Source organism: Coregonus lavaretus (genome assembly GCF_964263955.1).
Source record: "Coregonus lavaretus genome assembly, contig: HAP1_SCAFFOLD_5620, whole genome shotgun sequence".
NCBI classification, from domain to species: Eukaryota; Metazoa; Chordata; class Actinopteri; order Salmoniformes; family Salmonidae; genus Coregonus; species Coregonus lavaretus.
Genome location: NW_028164553.1, coordinates 12,335 through 25,874, shown reverse-complemented (window position 1 = coordinate 25,874; position 13,540 = coordinate 12,335). Strand labels below are relative to the sequence as shown.

The 13,540-nt window shown below is 44.4% G+C and overlaps 1 protein-coding gene across 1 annotated transcript; it reads left to right on the top strand.

The window, feature by feature from the left end:
- The first annotated feature begins 516 nt into the window (after positions 1 to 516).
- LOC311116903 (death-associated protein 1 homolog) lies at positions 517 to 13,540 on the top strand. Its single transcript, XM_084191927.1, has 4 exons — positions 517 to 678; positions 4,402 to 4,507; positions 6,746 to 6,788; positions 12,068 to 13,540. Exons 1-4 carry the CDS (start codon positions 624 to 626, stop codon positions 12,185 to 12,187), a joined length of 324 nt encoding a protein of 107 aa, XP_084048053.1. The 5' UTR covers positions 517 to 623; the 3' UTR covers positions 12,188 to 13,540.

Below are 13,540 nucleotides of genomic sequence, written 5' to 3'. Positions count from 1 at the left end.
CTCTTTATGTAGTGTTGTGGTGTCTCATTGTGATGTGTGTTCTGTCCTATATTTTTATTTAATCCCAGCCCACGTCCCCGCAGGAGGCCTTTTGCCTTTTGGTAGGCCGTCATTGTAAATAAGAGTTTGTTCTTAACTGACTTGCCTAGTTAAATAATGGTTAAATAATATTGGAGTAGGCTATACCACCCGTTTTCAAGTACATTCACTCATTTGTCATGCCTTTGACATGCGGTAATGATAAAAAGTGGTGTAATAGCCTACAGTTTTCTTGACATTTTGCTTTAATTATTGTGATATGCTCATGTTTTTACAGGTATGGTGTACCCCCACTATTTATTTTGCCGGGACGCCGTATTGGACCATACCTCCTTTAACTTTCACCACTTGATTTTATTTATCCATGGGAAATTCTTTATTCTGGCACTAGCCCCGTCCCGTACCCCACCCCCCACAACGTCAGACTGAACGTGACTTTCCTATTTGTCGATATTTTCTCTGTCGTCATCACGCACCGTTGCCAAACAAAAAAGCCACGTTGACGAACTGGGCAAAAGTCTGCTGCTGCTGTTTATCCCAGAAAAGCAAAGGAAAAATAGAACTAAACGAGTGTTAGATTACAGATGTCTTCGCCTCCGAAGGAAAAAATCGAGACCAAAGGTGGACACCTCCCGGCTGGTATTAAACCTTATGTTGCTTTTTACAGCACAAACAACATCGCTTTTGTTTTCATGGTTCAACTGACGTTGTATCACTGCATACGCATTAGGCCTATGTCAATAATTGCGTTGGGCAACGTTAGTTAGATACACACTGCTCAAGTAGCTAGACTAACGTGTGTGCTGTAACGTGCTGTGGAACGAAATCTGAAAGCTTACTAAATTAATTTGTTTGCCTGTCGCTAAGTCCGATTTCCGAATGACGCACTACGCCAATGAATGTACATTGATATCTAACGTTACACATGTTGCCAATGTTTTATTGACGGAGTGCCATCAAACCTAGGCCTGTATCTTTTATTGTGGCATAGTTAGTATAGTGGAAGCTACCGTGTGAAGTCTAGCCTGGGTGCCAATCTGTTTGGCTATCATTCCACTTCATGCCACTCCTTGTTATGCTAAACAGGTTTGACATGACAATTCCATAAGGAGTTGGCAAGAGAGCAGAAACCGACTGGCACCCAGGCTATGTAGCTAAAGTCTGTGGGGGATCTGATAACACCTAAGGAGTAGCCTACGTGGACATAGAAAGTAGGGCACATAGCCTACGTGGACATAGAAAGTAGGGCACATAGCCATAACTGACTAAAGATGACCATAGCCGTAACTGACTAAAGATGACCATAGCCGTAACTGACTAAAGATGACCATAGCCGTAACTGACTAAAGATGACCATAGCCGTAACTGACTAAAGATTACCATAGCCGTAGCTGACTAAAGATTACAAGTAGCTACTAGCTAATGTTGCTAGGTCTGTCAGGTGGTGAAAATACATGATCTCATTAGCAGGATATGCCTTGTCTTAAAATAATCTAAGGGTGTTTTCACACCATTTTTGTGAATTTAGAAATGGGTTCGCTTAATTTTTTTGTCCTGTGTAAACACTCAAAAGAGCCCTCGAACCGAACGGAGACCATCTCGAGAGGGGGTCTGAGTTCGGTTCGCTTGAAATCCTCGGTCCGGTTTCCTTTAGTTAGGGCAATGTGAACACAAAGCTCCCCAGGTTCGTTTGTCATTATTCCCACACCACACACTAGACAACTGCAACATAGTTTCCCCCTCCATAACCCCTCACATTGGTGTCACAATAGAGAGAAGATGATTAAGTGTGGGTTTGCAGAAAAAAAACTTGTGCTGTTTTGGGACATTGATTAGCAATGGTCAATGATGCACAGAAATGCCAAAATATGAGTTTTTAGTTGAGATTATTTGTTTGCAATATGTGATCTATAGGTTAAGAGAGCTTCATACGATGTTTATTCGCTTGTGGAATCACAACATTGGGTACAAAATCAATTCTAGCTCTTAAAGGGTCAGTAGCCTACATTGGGTGTACAACTTTCAATTACAGCATTATTTAATCTGCAGTTATTCTTCTGCTATTTATTCTGTTACCAATAATATTGACATGTTAATAGTATCTTCTGATTACAATGATTATGTCTTATCTTTTAACTAAATGCAATTTTTTAGCTTCCAAAATGTAGGTAGGTGTATATAGCTTTATGATAACACGTTCGGATGGAATGACTTTTCCTCCACATTGTAAAAACCCAGACTGCATTGAGTGAATGTTGGAAAAATATATTGGTTCCTTTCTAAACATAGCAATGTGAATGCAAAGAGGACTCTGACCACAAAATAAACTCAGCAAAAAAAGAAACGTCCTCTCACTGTCAACTGCATTTATTTTCATCAAACTTAACATGTGTAAATATTTGTATGAACATAACAAGATTCAACAACTGAGACATAAACTGAACAAGTTCCACAGACGTGACTAACAGAAATTGAATAATGTATCCCTGAACAAAGGGGGGTTCAAAATCAAAAGTAACAGTCAGTATCTGGTGTGGCCACCAGCTGCATTAAGTACTGCAGTGCATCTCCTCCTCATGGACTGCACCTTATTTGCCAGTTCTTGCTGTGAGATGTTACCCCACTCTTCCACCAAGGCACCTGCAAGTTCCCAGACATTTCTGGGGGGAATGGCCCTAGCCCTCACCCTCCGATCCAACAGGTCCCAGACGTGCTCAATGGGATTGAGATCCGGGCTCTTCGCTGGCCATTGCAGAACACTGACATTCCTGTCTTGCAGGAAATCACGCACGGAACGAGCAGTATGGCTAGTGGCATTGTCATGCTGGTGGGTCATGTCAGGATGAGCCTGCAGGAAGAGTACCACATGAGGGAGGAGGATGTCTTCCGTGTAAAGCACAGCGTTGAGATTGCCTGCAATGACAACAAGCTCAGTCCGATGATGCTGTGATACACCGCCCCAGACCATGACGGACCCTACACCTCCAAATTGATCCCGCTCCAGAGTACAGGCCTCGGTGTAACGCTCATTCCTTCGATGATAAACACGAATCTGACCATCACCCATGGTGAGACAAAACTGCAAATCGTCAGTGAAGAGCACTTTTTGCCAGTCCTGTCTGGTCCAGCGACGGTGGGTTTGTGCCCATAGGCGACGTTGTTGCCGGTGATGTCTGGTGAGGACCTGCCTTACAACAGGTCTACAAACCCTCAGTCCAGCCTCTCACAGTCTAAACACTGATAGAGGCATTGTGCGTTCCTGGTGTAACTCGGGCAGTTGTTGTTGCTATCCTGTACCTGTCCCGCAGGTGTGATGTTCGGATGTACCGATCTTGTGCAGGTGTTGTTACACGTGGTCTGTCACTGCGAGGACGATCAGCTGTCCGTCCTGTCTCCCTGTAGCGCTGTCTTAGGCGTCTCACAGTACGGAAATTGCAATTTATTGCCCTGGTCACATCTGCAGTCCTCATGCCTCCTTGCAGCATGCCTAAGGCACGTTCACGCAGATGAGCAGGGACCCTGGGCATCTTTCTTTTGGTATTTTTCAGAGTCCGTAGAAAGGCCTCTTTAGTGTCCTAAGTTTTCATAACTGTGACCATAATTGCCTACCGTCTGTAAGCTGTTAGTGTCTTAACGACCGTTCCACAGGTGCATGTTCATTAATTGTTGATGGTTCCACATGTGTATGTTCATTAATTGTTTATGGTTCATTGAATAAGCATGGGAAACAGTGTTTAAACCCTTTATAATGAAGATGTGACGTTATTTGGAATTTTACAAATGATCTTTGAAAGACAGGGTCCTGAAAAAGGGAAGTTTCTTTTTTTGCTGAGTTTAGGGGGTTGTGAACTGGCAGAAGAGTTGAGTCCTCGTTAAAAGGCAAGGGCAGTGTGAATGCAAAGAGAACGGAGTTCTTTAGCTTCTTTTTTTAGTATTGTTTTTGACCAAGTGCGCCAAATCTACCTCTTCTGCAGGTGGGCCTGTAGCCTTTTAGGCTATCTGGTTATCTGACTGTCTGTGGTTAATTTAACTGCTTTGGTGAATGGAATTCTTTGTTGTTGCGCCTCAGCCTTTTATCCACACTATACCCTAATGCAGCATTTCCCAAACTCGGTCCTGGGGATCTCAAGGGGTGCACATTTTGGTTTTTGCCCTAGCACCAGACAGCTGATTCAAATAATGAAAGCTTGATGATGAGTTGATTATTTGAATCGGCTGTGTAGTGCAAGGGCAAAAACCAAAATCTGCAGCCTTTGGGGTTCCCAGGACCGAGTTAGGGAAACACTGCCTAATGTGTGTCGGTGTTTGTAAATGTATAACAGTGGTAAAGGTATGTATGTGTGTGTTTTGTGTGTGTGACAGTGAAGGCAGGGGGGATGAGGATAGTGCAGAAGCACCAGGGAGCAGCTCCACCTGAGCCCCCTCCTGTCAAGGACAAGGATGACGAGGAGTTTCCGGAGGAGCCTAGGTAAAACACACACACACTGAACTTTGGCCCGTGGCCTCTGCATGTGGAACAGCATGACAGGTTACTCTTGCTCCTTATATTATCAGGCCACACACACCTACACACACATACATACATAGTCCTTCCACCAAATAATGTGTTTAATTTTTAGAACTGGTAAGAACATTCCACAAACTTGAATTCACCAAATAACCTATGATGGGCCGGTAGCTGTGCTAGAAGAGAAAACGGCCAGGTCTGATGCTTCAATATCTGTTCATTTTCATCCCTTCACAGCATATTGTCAACCTGAGGTCCACCTTGTTTTTCTTAGAACATGTCATTATGGCCTATTTTTGTGTGTTTTTTCTGAACATGTGTTTGAGGCTACAGTTTATCTGTTGTATATGTTTGAGGCTATACTGTGTTGGATAAATGCATGGTGGTAGAGGAGGAGGAGAATGGTTGGTGTGTGGACCACAGAGAGAGCCTTACCCTATGCCCCAGCCTAAAGAGGCAGGCTGCTATAACAGCTCCTGCCCCGGGTCCTCTGGAGAGATTAGAGGCGGCTGTGAAAGTGCGAAATGCAGTAGAAATTACATTTACATTTACGTCATTTAGCAGACGCTCTTATCCAGAGCGACTTACAGTTAGTGCATACATTATTCTTTTTTATTTTCATACTGGCACCCCGTGGGAATCGAACCCACAACCCTGGCGTTGCAACACCATGCTCTACCAACTGAGCTACCTCCCTGCCGGCCATTTCCTCCCCTACCCTGGACGACGCTGGGCCAATTGTGCGCCGCCCCATTGGTCTCCCGGTTGCGGCCGGCTACAGCAGAGCCTGGATTCGAACCAGGATCTCTAGTGGCACAGCTAGCACTGCGATGCAGTGCCTTAGACCACTGCGCCACTCGGGAGAAATCCTCTCTGATGCGGGCAGCTTGGCTCTTACGCTGGCTCTGGCTTTCCTTCAGTCGCTCATTAAAGAGTAAGGTTAGTGTGTGTGTCCACTCTGTTGAGAGCAGGTGGATGATGTGTAGCAGCCAGTGGAGCGAGGTCGCCAAGGGAATGCCTGTCACATACAATTTAGACCTAGATGGAGGGATGGGAGGAAATGGAGAGAAGTTTACAGTAAAGGCAACAGAGAATCGCCATATGCACTTCCTGTACACAGCCTGAGGGACGGGACCAACCTTAACTCTGCAGCTCTTTCTTTCATCTTGCTCTCTCTCCCACTCTTCCTCTTTCCCCCTTTTTTCATTCTCCCACCCCTCTCTCTCTCTTTTTCTTTCTCTCTTTCCCCTCTCTCTCTTTCTCTCTTTCCCCCTCACTTTCTCTCGCTCTCAAGGACGCTAGCTACAATATATAGGTAACCTTAAGTGTGTATGCTACGTTAAGTCTCTCTGCTGCCCTGCAAACTTCCAGAGGTAGAAGCTGAGGACAGCTTTTTACCTCCGGTAATGGTTCTGCTGCTACACCAGACAGGACTCGTTTCTCATGTCAAGGTCCATTTCCATCTCGGGATCCCCCCCCTTCCTTTCCTCCCTCTCCCCTGCTGTGTGAGTTGCAATGTAGAACCAGTCCGTTATTAATGGTACTCATTTATCAGGGGGGCAGGCAGGTCCACAGCATCACAGTACTGTGGCTGAGCTCAGGGCGGTCTCTCTCTCTCTCTCTCTCTCTCTCTGTGTCTTTCTGTCTCTCTGAATGGGATACTGGCAAGCTGAAGTCTCTCCTTCTGGAGTTTATACTAGGCCAATTTGTTCCTTTCCGTATCTCTCTCTCTCTCTCACTCACTCTCTCACACACACACGCGTGCGCAAACAAACAAGTTCTCACACAAGTGCTCACACACATTGACTCTACTTAATCAGTGTTCAATTGGATCAAACAGAAGTGCTTTCTGTTCCTGTCTTTTATAACACCCTGAAAGAGAAACTCCAGAGTTGATGGTCAGTGTTTTTGACATTTTCACTGGCATGGCGTAGTCCCCTGTAGCTCAGTTGGTAGAGCATGGCGCTTGCAACGCCAGGGTTGTGGGTTCGTTTCCCACGGGGGGCCAGTATGAAAATGTATGCACTCATTAATTGTAAGTCGCTCTGGATAAGAGCGTCTGCTAAATGACTAAAAATGCATGCATTCATTAGGCATTTCATCTCAACAAAATGTGATCGTGTCTCTTCAAAGTATTGACATTGAGGTAGGAGTCTGTTTTTTAACCCCTCATTTCTTTCTTTCCTTCTGTCTCTCTAGCCCACCAAAGCCCACTGTGGTCGTGTCAGGAGTGGTTACAAAGGTAAGACCAAAGTGTGTGTGTGTGTGTGTGACCCACCCAGATGTCCTTGACAGGGTCAGATAGGGCTGGAAGGCTCCTAGCGTCGTGTTTCCTCTGGACACACAGATTGTTGGAGAGAGATCCCAGATATGACCTCGGACTGGATTCTTCACCAACGCACACACACACTAAGCTTAGCCTACCCCGACCCCTAGGATATTCCCATTTACCCCCCTCCCCCCTTCCACTCACACTCCATACTTACCTCCTATCTAAGCTCACCCCCCCTGGGGTCTCTACTTACCTCTATCTGAACCTCTAGGCTTGCCATTTATCCTCTTTTTGTCTGTGCTATCATACCTGCAGGCTGTGACAGCCCTTAAATAAAGCCTGACGAACCAGGGGGCAGCTGCAGAGATTACTTTATATTCTCCCACTGAGATGACCTTAGAGGAGAGCTACATCTCCCTGATTTAAGGCTAGCCTTACTGCCTCTGATCTGTATTTGTTGAGGTTTGGTAAGCTAGGCATTAACACTGTTTAAATTCCACTCAGTTATATTGCCTTCCTATGGAGAGAGATGTCTCCCTGTACATACTGTACATTTCTCTCTCTTGACCTCTCATTCCATCTCTCTCAAACACACTCTAATACATTTCTCTATAGCACACACATGATCTTTCTCTCTCTCCCTCACACTGATACACACCCTCCCTTTCTCTCTCTCTCCCCTCCCTTTCTCTCTCTCTCCCGCTCCCTCACACTGATACACACCCTCCCTTTCTCTCTCTCTCCCCTCCCTTTCTCTCTCTCTCCCCTCCCTTTCTCTCTCTCTCCCGCTCCCTCACACTGATACACACCCCTCCCTTTCTCTCTCTCTCCCCTCCCTCACACTGATACACACTCCTCCCTTTCTCTCTCTCTCTCCCTCACACTGATACACACCCCTCCCTTTCTCTCCCCCACACTGATACACACCCCTCCCTTTCTCTCCCCCACACTGATACACACCCCTCCCTTTCTCTCCCCCACACTGATACACACCCCTCCCTTTCTCTCCCCCACACTGATACACACCCCTCCCTTTCTCTCTCTCTCTCCCTCACACTGATACACACCCCTCCCTTTCTCTCCCCCACACTGATACACACCCCTCCCTTTCTCTCCCCCACACTGATACACACCCCTCCCTTTCTCTCCCCCACACTGATACACACCCCTCCCTTTCTCTCCCTCACACTGATACACACCCCTCCCTTTCTCTCTCTCTCTCCCTCACACTGATACACACCCCTCCCTTTCTCTCTCTCTCTCCCTCACACTGATACACACCCCTCCCTTTCTCTCCCCCACACTGATACACACCCCTCCCTTTCTCTCCCCCACACTGATACACACCCCTCCCTTTCTCTCCCTCACACTGATACACACCCCTCCCTTTCTCTCCCCCACACTGATACACACCCCTCCCTTTCTCTCCCCCACACTGATACACACCCCTCCCTTTCTCTCCCTCACACTGATACACACCCCTCCCTTTCTCTCCCCCACACTGATACACACCCCTCCCTTTCTCTCTCTCTCTCCCTCACACTGATACACACCCCTCCCTTTCTCTCTCTCTCTTCCTCTCTCCTCTTCCAACCTCCTATATACATCCCCATCCTAGTTTGACCCTATTCCGCTGTGTGTGAGTGCGTGTGCGTGCATTCCCGTCCGCGTGCCCAGAGGTTTATATAGATTATGTAACCTTCCATCTGGCCTCCCTACTGCACCATAATATCCATGCATTTATTTATGTTTACAAACAAACCAAAACAACGTTGACTCATTTCCAGAACAAACACAACATAGACCATTAACATAGATTTCCTTATAGAGATTAGGCTGTATGCTAGTGACCTAGAGAATTTATACAGGAGTTTTATTGTACCAGCTCCAGGTTCTGAGAGGTGTCATGCCCAGATTCAGGCCTCCTAACCTGTGTAATGGGGTGTCTGCCACCCCCCTGGATCGTAGGTGTCTTAGATCTATAGGAGTTATGGTCATAAACTGAAACCATTCCCGACTATACATTGCACAACATTAAATCGCATGCATGCACAGAAACACACAGACATGATATATAAAAGTGTGCGTGTGTGTGTTCTCTTCATACTGCTGTGTTAGCCTTTCCTAGAGATTTGAAGCTGGTGAGTCACTCACAGCCAGCACAACTCTGTTATCTATCAGCCTCAGATGTAATGACCACGCCACTGTAACACACTACAGTACACTTCTGGAACACTACACACTTCTCCTGGGGGAGAGAGGGAAAGAGAGTGAGAGGGGAGATTATGAAGAGCAAGGGGCAGTTTACTTTATGAGCTATACTTTCACCCTCTGTCTGTAGGTTGAATATGACCCTCACCCTATGGTATTAATGGACTCTAACTCTATTAAAGGACTATTACTAACCCTTATTAGGACCATGACCTGTCTGAGAGAGAAGACTGCCAATCAAGTTCTTTACAGTCTTAACTCTAGCACTACATTGCCTACAATGTGAAGCAATGCAATGGAGTGTAAACAGTAAATGCGTTTGATTGTGATGGGCTGTGGCATCGGAGTATTGAAGGGGAGGATGTGTATTTGTGGGCTGGGTTCTTGGAACATCAGATCGAGGGTTTAGATAGAACCTGTTGGTAGACACTCCTGGGGAAATCCATTTGAATTCGATCACTTTTTGACAGCAATCCCTTTTGATTTAAACAAAACTTTCCATACATGTCTGCTCATTTGATGAAGTGGTCAGAAAGCTCAAAGTTGACCCATTTTGCATACCCCACCCTACCATGAGACATCCATGTCTTCATCACTGGAAAAAATAAACGGTTGAGTTTGATATAATTTAAAGCTTACAAACAGGGTTATCAAATGATTTAATAATTTCTTGAAATAAATGTTTTAAAAAATATATATACAGTGGGGAGAACAAGTATTTGATACACTGCCGATTTTGCAGGTTTTCCTACTTACAAAGCATGTAGAGGTCTGTCATTTTTATCATAGGTACACTTCAACTGTGAGAGACGGAATCTAAAACAAAAATCCAGAAAATCACATTGTATGATTTTTAAGTCATTAATTTGCATTTTATTGCATGACATAAGTATTTGATCACCTACCAACCAGTTAGAATTCCGTCTCTCACAGACCTGTTAGTTTTTCTTTAAGAAGCCCTCCTGTTCTCCACTCATTACCTGTATTAATTGCGCCTGTTTGAACTTGTTACCTGTATAAAAGACACCTGTCCACACACAATCAAACAGACTCCAACCTCTCCACAATGGCCAAGACCAGAGAGCTGTGTAAGGACATCAGGGATAAAATTGTAGACCTGCACAAGGCTGGGATGGGCTACAGGACAATAGGCAAGCAGCTTGGTGAGAAGGCAACAACTGTTGGCGCAATTATTAGAAAATGGAAGAAGTTCAAGATGACGGTCAATCACCCTCGGTCTGGGGCTCCATGCAAGATCTCACCTCATGGGGCATCAATGATCATGAGGAAGGTGAGGGATCAGCCCAGAACTACACGGCAGGACCTGGTCAATGACCTGAAGAGAGCTGGGACCACAGTCTCAAAGAAAACCATTAGTAACACACTACGCCGTCATGGATTAAAATCCTGCAGCGCACGCAAGGTCCCCCTGCTCAAGCCAGCGCATGTCCAGGCCCGTCTGAAGTTTGCCAATGACCATCTGGATGATCCAGGGGAAGAATGGGAGAAGGTCATGTGGTCTGATGAGACAAAAATAGAGCTTTTTGGTCTAAACTCCACTCGCCGTGTTTGGAGGAAGAATAAGGATTTTTATTTTAGATTCCGTCTCTCACAGTTGAATTGTACCTATGATAAAAAATTACAGACCTCTACATGCTTTGTAAGTAGGAAAACCTGCAAAATCGGCAGTGTATCAAATACTTCTCCCCACTGTATGTATGTATGTATGTATATATATATATATATATATATATATATATATATATATATATATATATATATATATATATATATATATATATGATATTTTTTTTTTCCTTTTACCGTAATTTATCTAAAAACTGGTAAACCGATTTTGTTCATATTCATTTATGTTGTAGCTTAGACCCTACTTTTTACATCATCTGAGGTTTTTGTGTTGTGCCCGCCGTCGGTTGAGACACAACATTCTCTTGAATACTGGGTGGGTGTCATTTCAATCATAGAAATATAATTCATAGAAAGGACCTATTCCTTCAGACCACTGTAATTTAACTAGTACACCATTGAAATTGAACTGACATTTTTACTTCTAATTACTACCACAAAGATGGCCGCCGGTCTACCCGCTGTCGAATGTCAACTTACAGTAAATGGTCGTGTCTATTCTATTATTTATATTTCTATGATTTCAATGGGTTTCCTATGGAAGATTGACAGTATAATTTAAAACAACGGATACTCCAATCAAGTCAACGTTATCTGATGTGTGGACCTCAAATCATCTTTGTAGTACCATTTGAAAGTCGAATTTTAAATTATATTAGCATTTTAGTACATTTATCAGCCAAAACATGACACCCACCCTGTATTCAAGAGCATGTTGTATCTCAACCGATGGCGGGCACAACATAATGTCATATGATGTAAAATAGGGTCTAAGCTACAACCTATGTGAATATTACAATATTTTTGATAATTGATTAATTTTTTTGTGAACTTTAAAACAACCCTGTTTGTAAGCTTTTAAATTATGTCAATCTCAACCATTTTATCTTTTCCAGTGATGAAGACATGGATGTCTCATGGTATGGCGGGGTATGCAAAATGGGTCAATTTCGAGCACCTTTATCTCTTTCAGGTCCAACAGGTCACTTTCTGAGTACTTCTACAATGGGCAAATATGTATTTACCCTCCTAGGTCTCTGTACTGTACTCTACTGTGTGTACACACACACACACACACACAGCATCCACGTGGTAATTAATCAGAGAGCCAGAATATTTAGAACAGGGCTGTCAAACTAATTTTGCCCCTGGGTGCTGTGTTCGGTCTTCAATGAGGTCAGGAGGGCCGTGTTGAAAATTGGTTGTATTTCCTTGCTGATTTAGAAGCAGGTCGATGCGCTGCTTTTCTTTGTGTATAAAATCATCATGATAAACAGAGGGAGGGAAACAGACTGGGGTTAAACAGATCTGCCAGTGTCATGTATTGAAACTATAGGGCTCTAACTAAAAGGCTGTTCTGTCACACCTGTACTAAGTGGCTGTGTTCCCAGGGTGATAAGGACTTCACCCCGGCTGCAGCCCAGGTAGCTCACCAGAAGCCCCAGCCGTCTGTCATCAAGATGCCCCAGAACCAGCACCTCACCCAGCACATCCACCAGCCCCGCAAGTGAGGCTACCGCCAAGCTTACCTTCCCTCCGCTAACTCTGCTACAGTTGGCCCCGCAAGGCGCCAGCAATCATCCCAGACACAGCTCTACGGTCAGTTTTGTGTTTACCCCCCTCCAATGGTTAAGTAAGGATTTGAGGAGGGGAAACTGATCCTAAATCTGTGCCTAAGGGCAAGCCAATGCAACGCTTTACAAAAGAACCACAGAAGCCGACCTATCACAGCAGCCTACCGACCAACCCAACAACCACAAACCAATCAAAGAACTGCACAACCAACCAAACAAGCATGCAAGGAATTACCATAAGTGCTCAGGTTACCAGGGAAACCCCTGTTAAGCATTCCATGTGATCCCACTCTCCTCATACTTAGGCTCTTATACTGAACAAAAATATAAACGCAACAATTTCAAAGATTTTACTGAGTTACAATTCATTGAAATAAATTCATTAGGCCCTAATCTATGGATTTCACATGACTGAGCAGGGGTGCAGCATGGCTGGGCCTGAGAGGCCACTGGGGAGCCAGGCCCAGCCAATCAGAATTCCTTTTTCCCACAAGGGATTTATTACAAATAGAAATACTCCTCAGCACCCCCCAGGTGAAGAAGCCGGATGTGGAGGTCCTGGGCTGGCGTGGTTGGACGTACTGCCAAATTCTGTAAAACAACATTGGAGGCAGTTTATGGTAGAGAAATGAACATTCAGTTCTCTGGCAACAGCTCTGATGGACATTCCTGCAGTCAGCATGCCAATTGCACGCTCCCAAAAACTTGAGACATCTGTGGCATTGTGTTGTGTGACGACAACTGCACATTATAAAGTGGCCTTTTATTGTCCCCAGCACAAGGTGCACCTGTGTAATGATCATGCTGTTTAATCAGCTTCTTGATATGCCACATCTGTCAGGTGGATGGATTATCTTGGCAAAGGAGAAATGCTCACTAACAGGGATGTAAACAAATTTGTGCACAAAATTTGAGAGAAATACGTTTTTTGTGCATATGGAACATTTCTGGGATTATTATTTTTTCAGCTCATGAAACATGGGACCAACACTTTACATGTTGCGTTTATATTTTTGTTCAGTGTAGTTCTAAGGGAAATGTCATAGACCACACACACACAATCCCCCTTCATTTCAACTGTGGTTATTAATGTCAACACTAAATTTCAGGGTTCCAGGGAAATACATTTAGCCAAGAAGGAGTAATTTCCTAAATGTATTTAATCAAGTTTAAAATAGACATTTTAATTTTACTCTGTTTGTTTCTTGAGTAAAGTGTACAAGTCCTTAGTCAGTGAGTGGACTTAAGCATTCGGTGAGGTTGTCATGAATAAAGATTTTAACTTTAAAA

What these genes read in the sequence shown, in the direction of transcription:
- LOC311116903 (XM_084191927.1), top strand. Translation starts at nt 624, where the DNA reads ATGTCTTCGCCTCCGAAGGAAAAAATCGAGACCAAAGGTGGACACCTC. An exon ending in AGGTGGACACCTCCCGGCTG is followed by an intron (nt 679 to 4,401) that starts GTATTAAACCTT and finishes TGTGTGTGACAG; the next exon opens with TGAAGGCAGGGGGGATGAGG. An exon ending in TGTCAGGAGTGGTTACAAAG is followed by an intron (nt 6,789 to 12,067) that starts GTAAGACCAAAG and finishes CTGTGTTCCCAG; the next exon opens with GGTGATAAGGACTTCACCCC.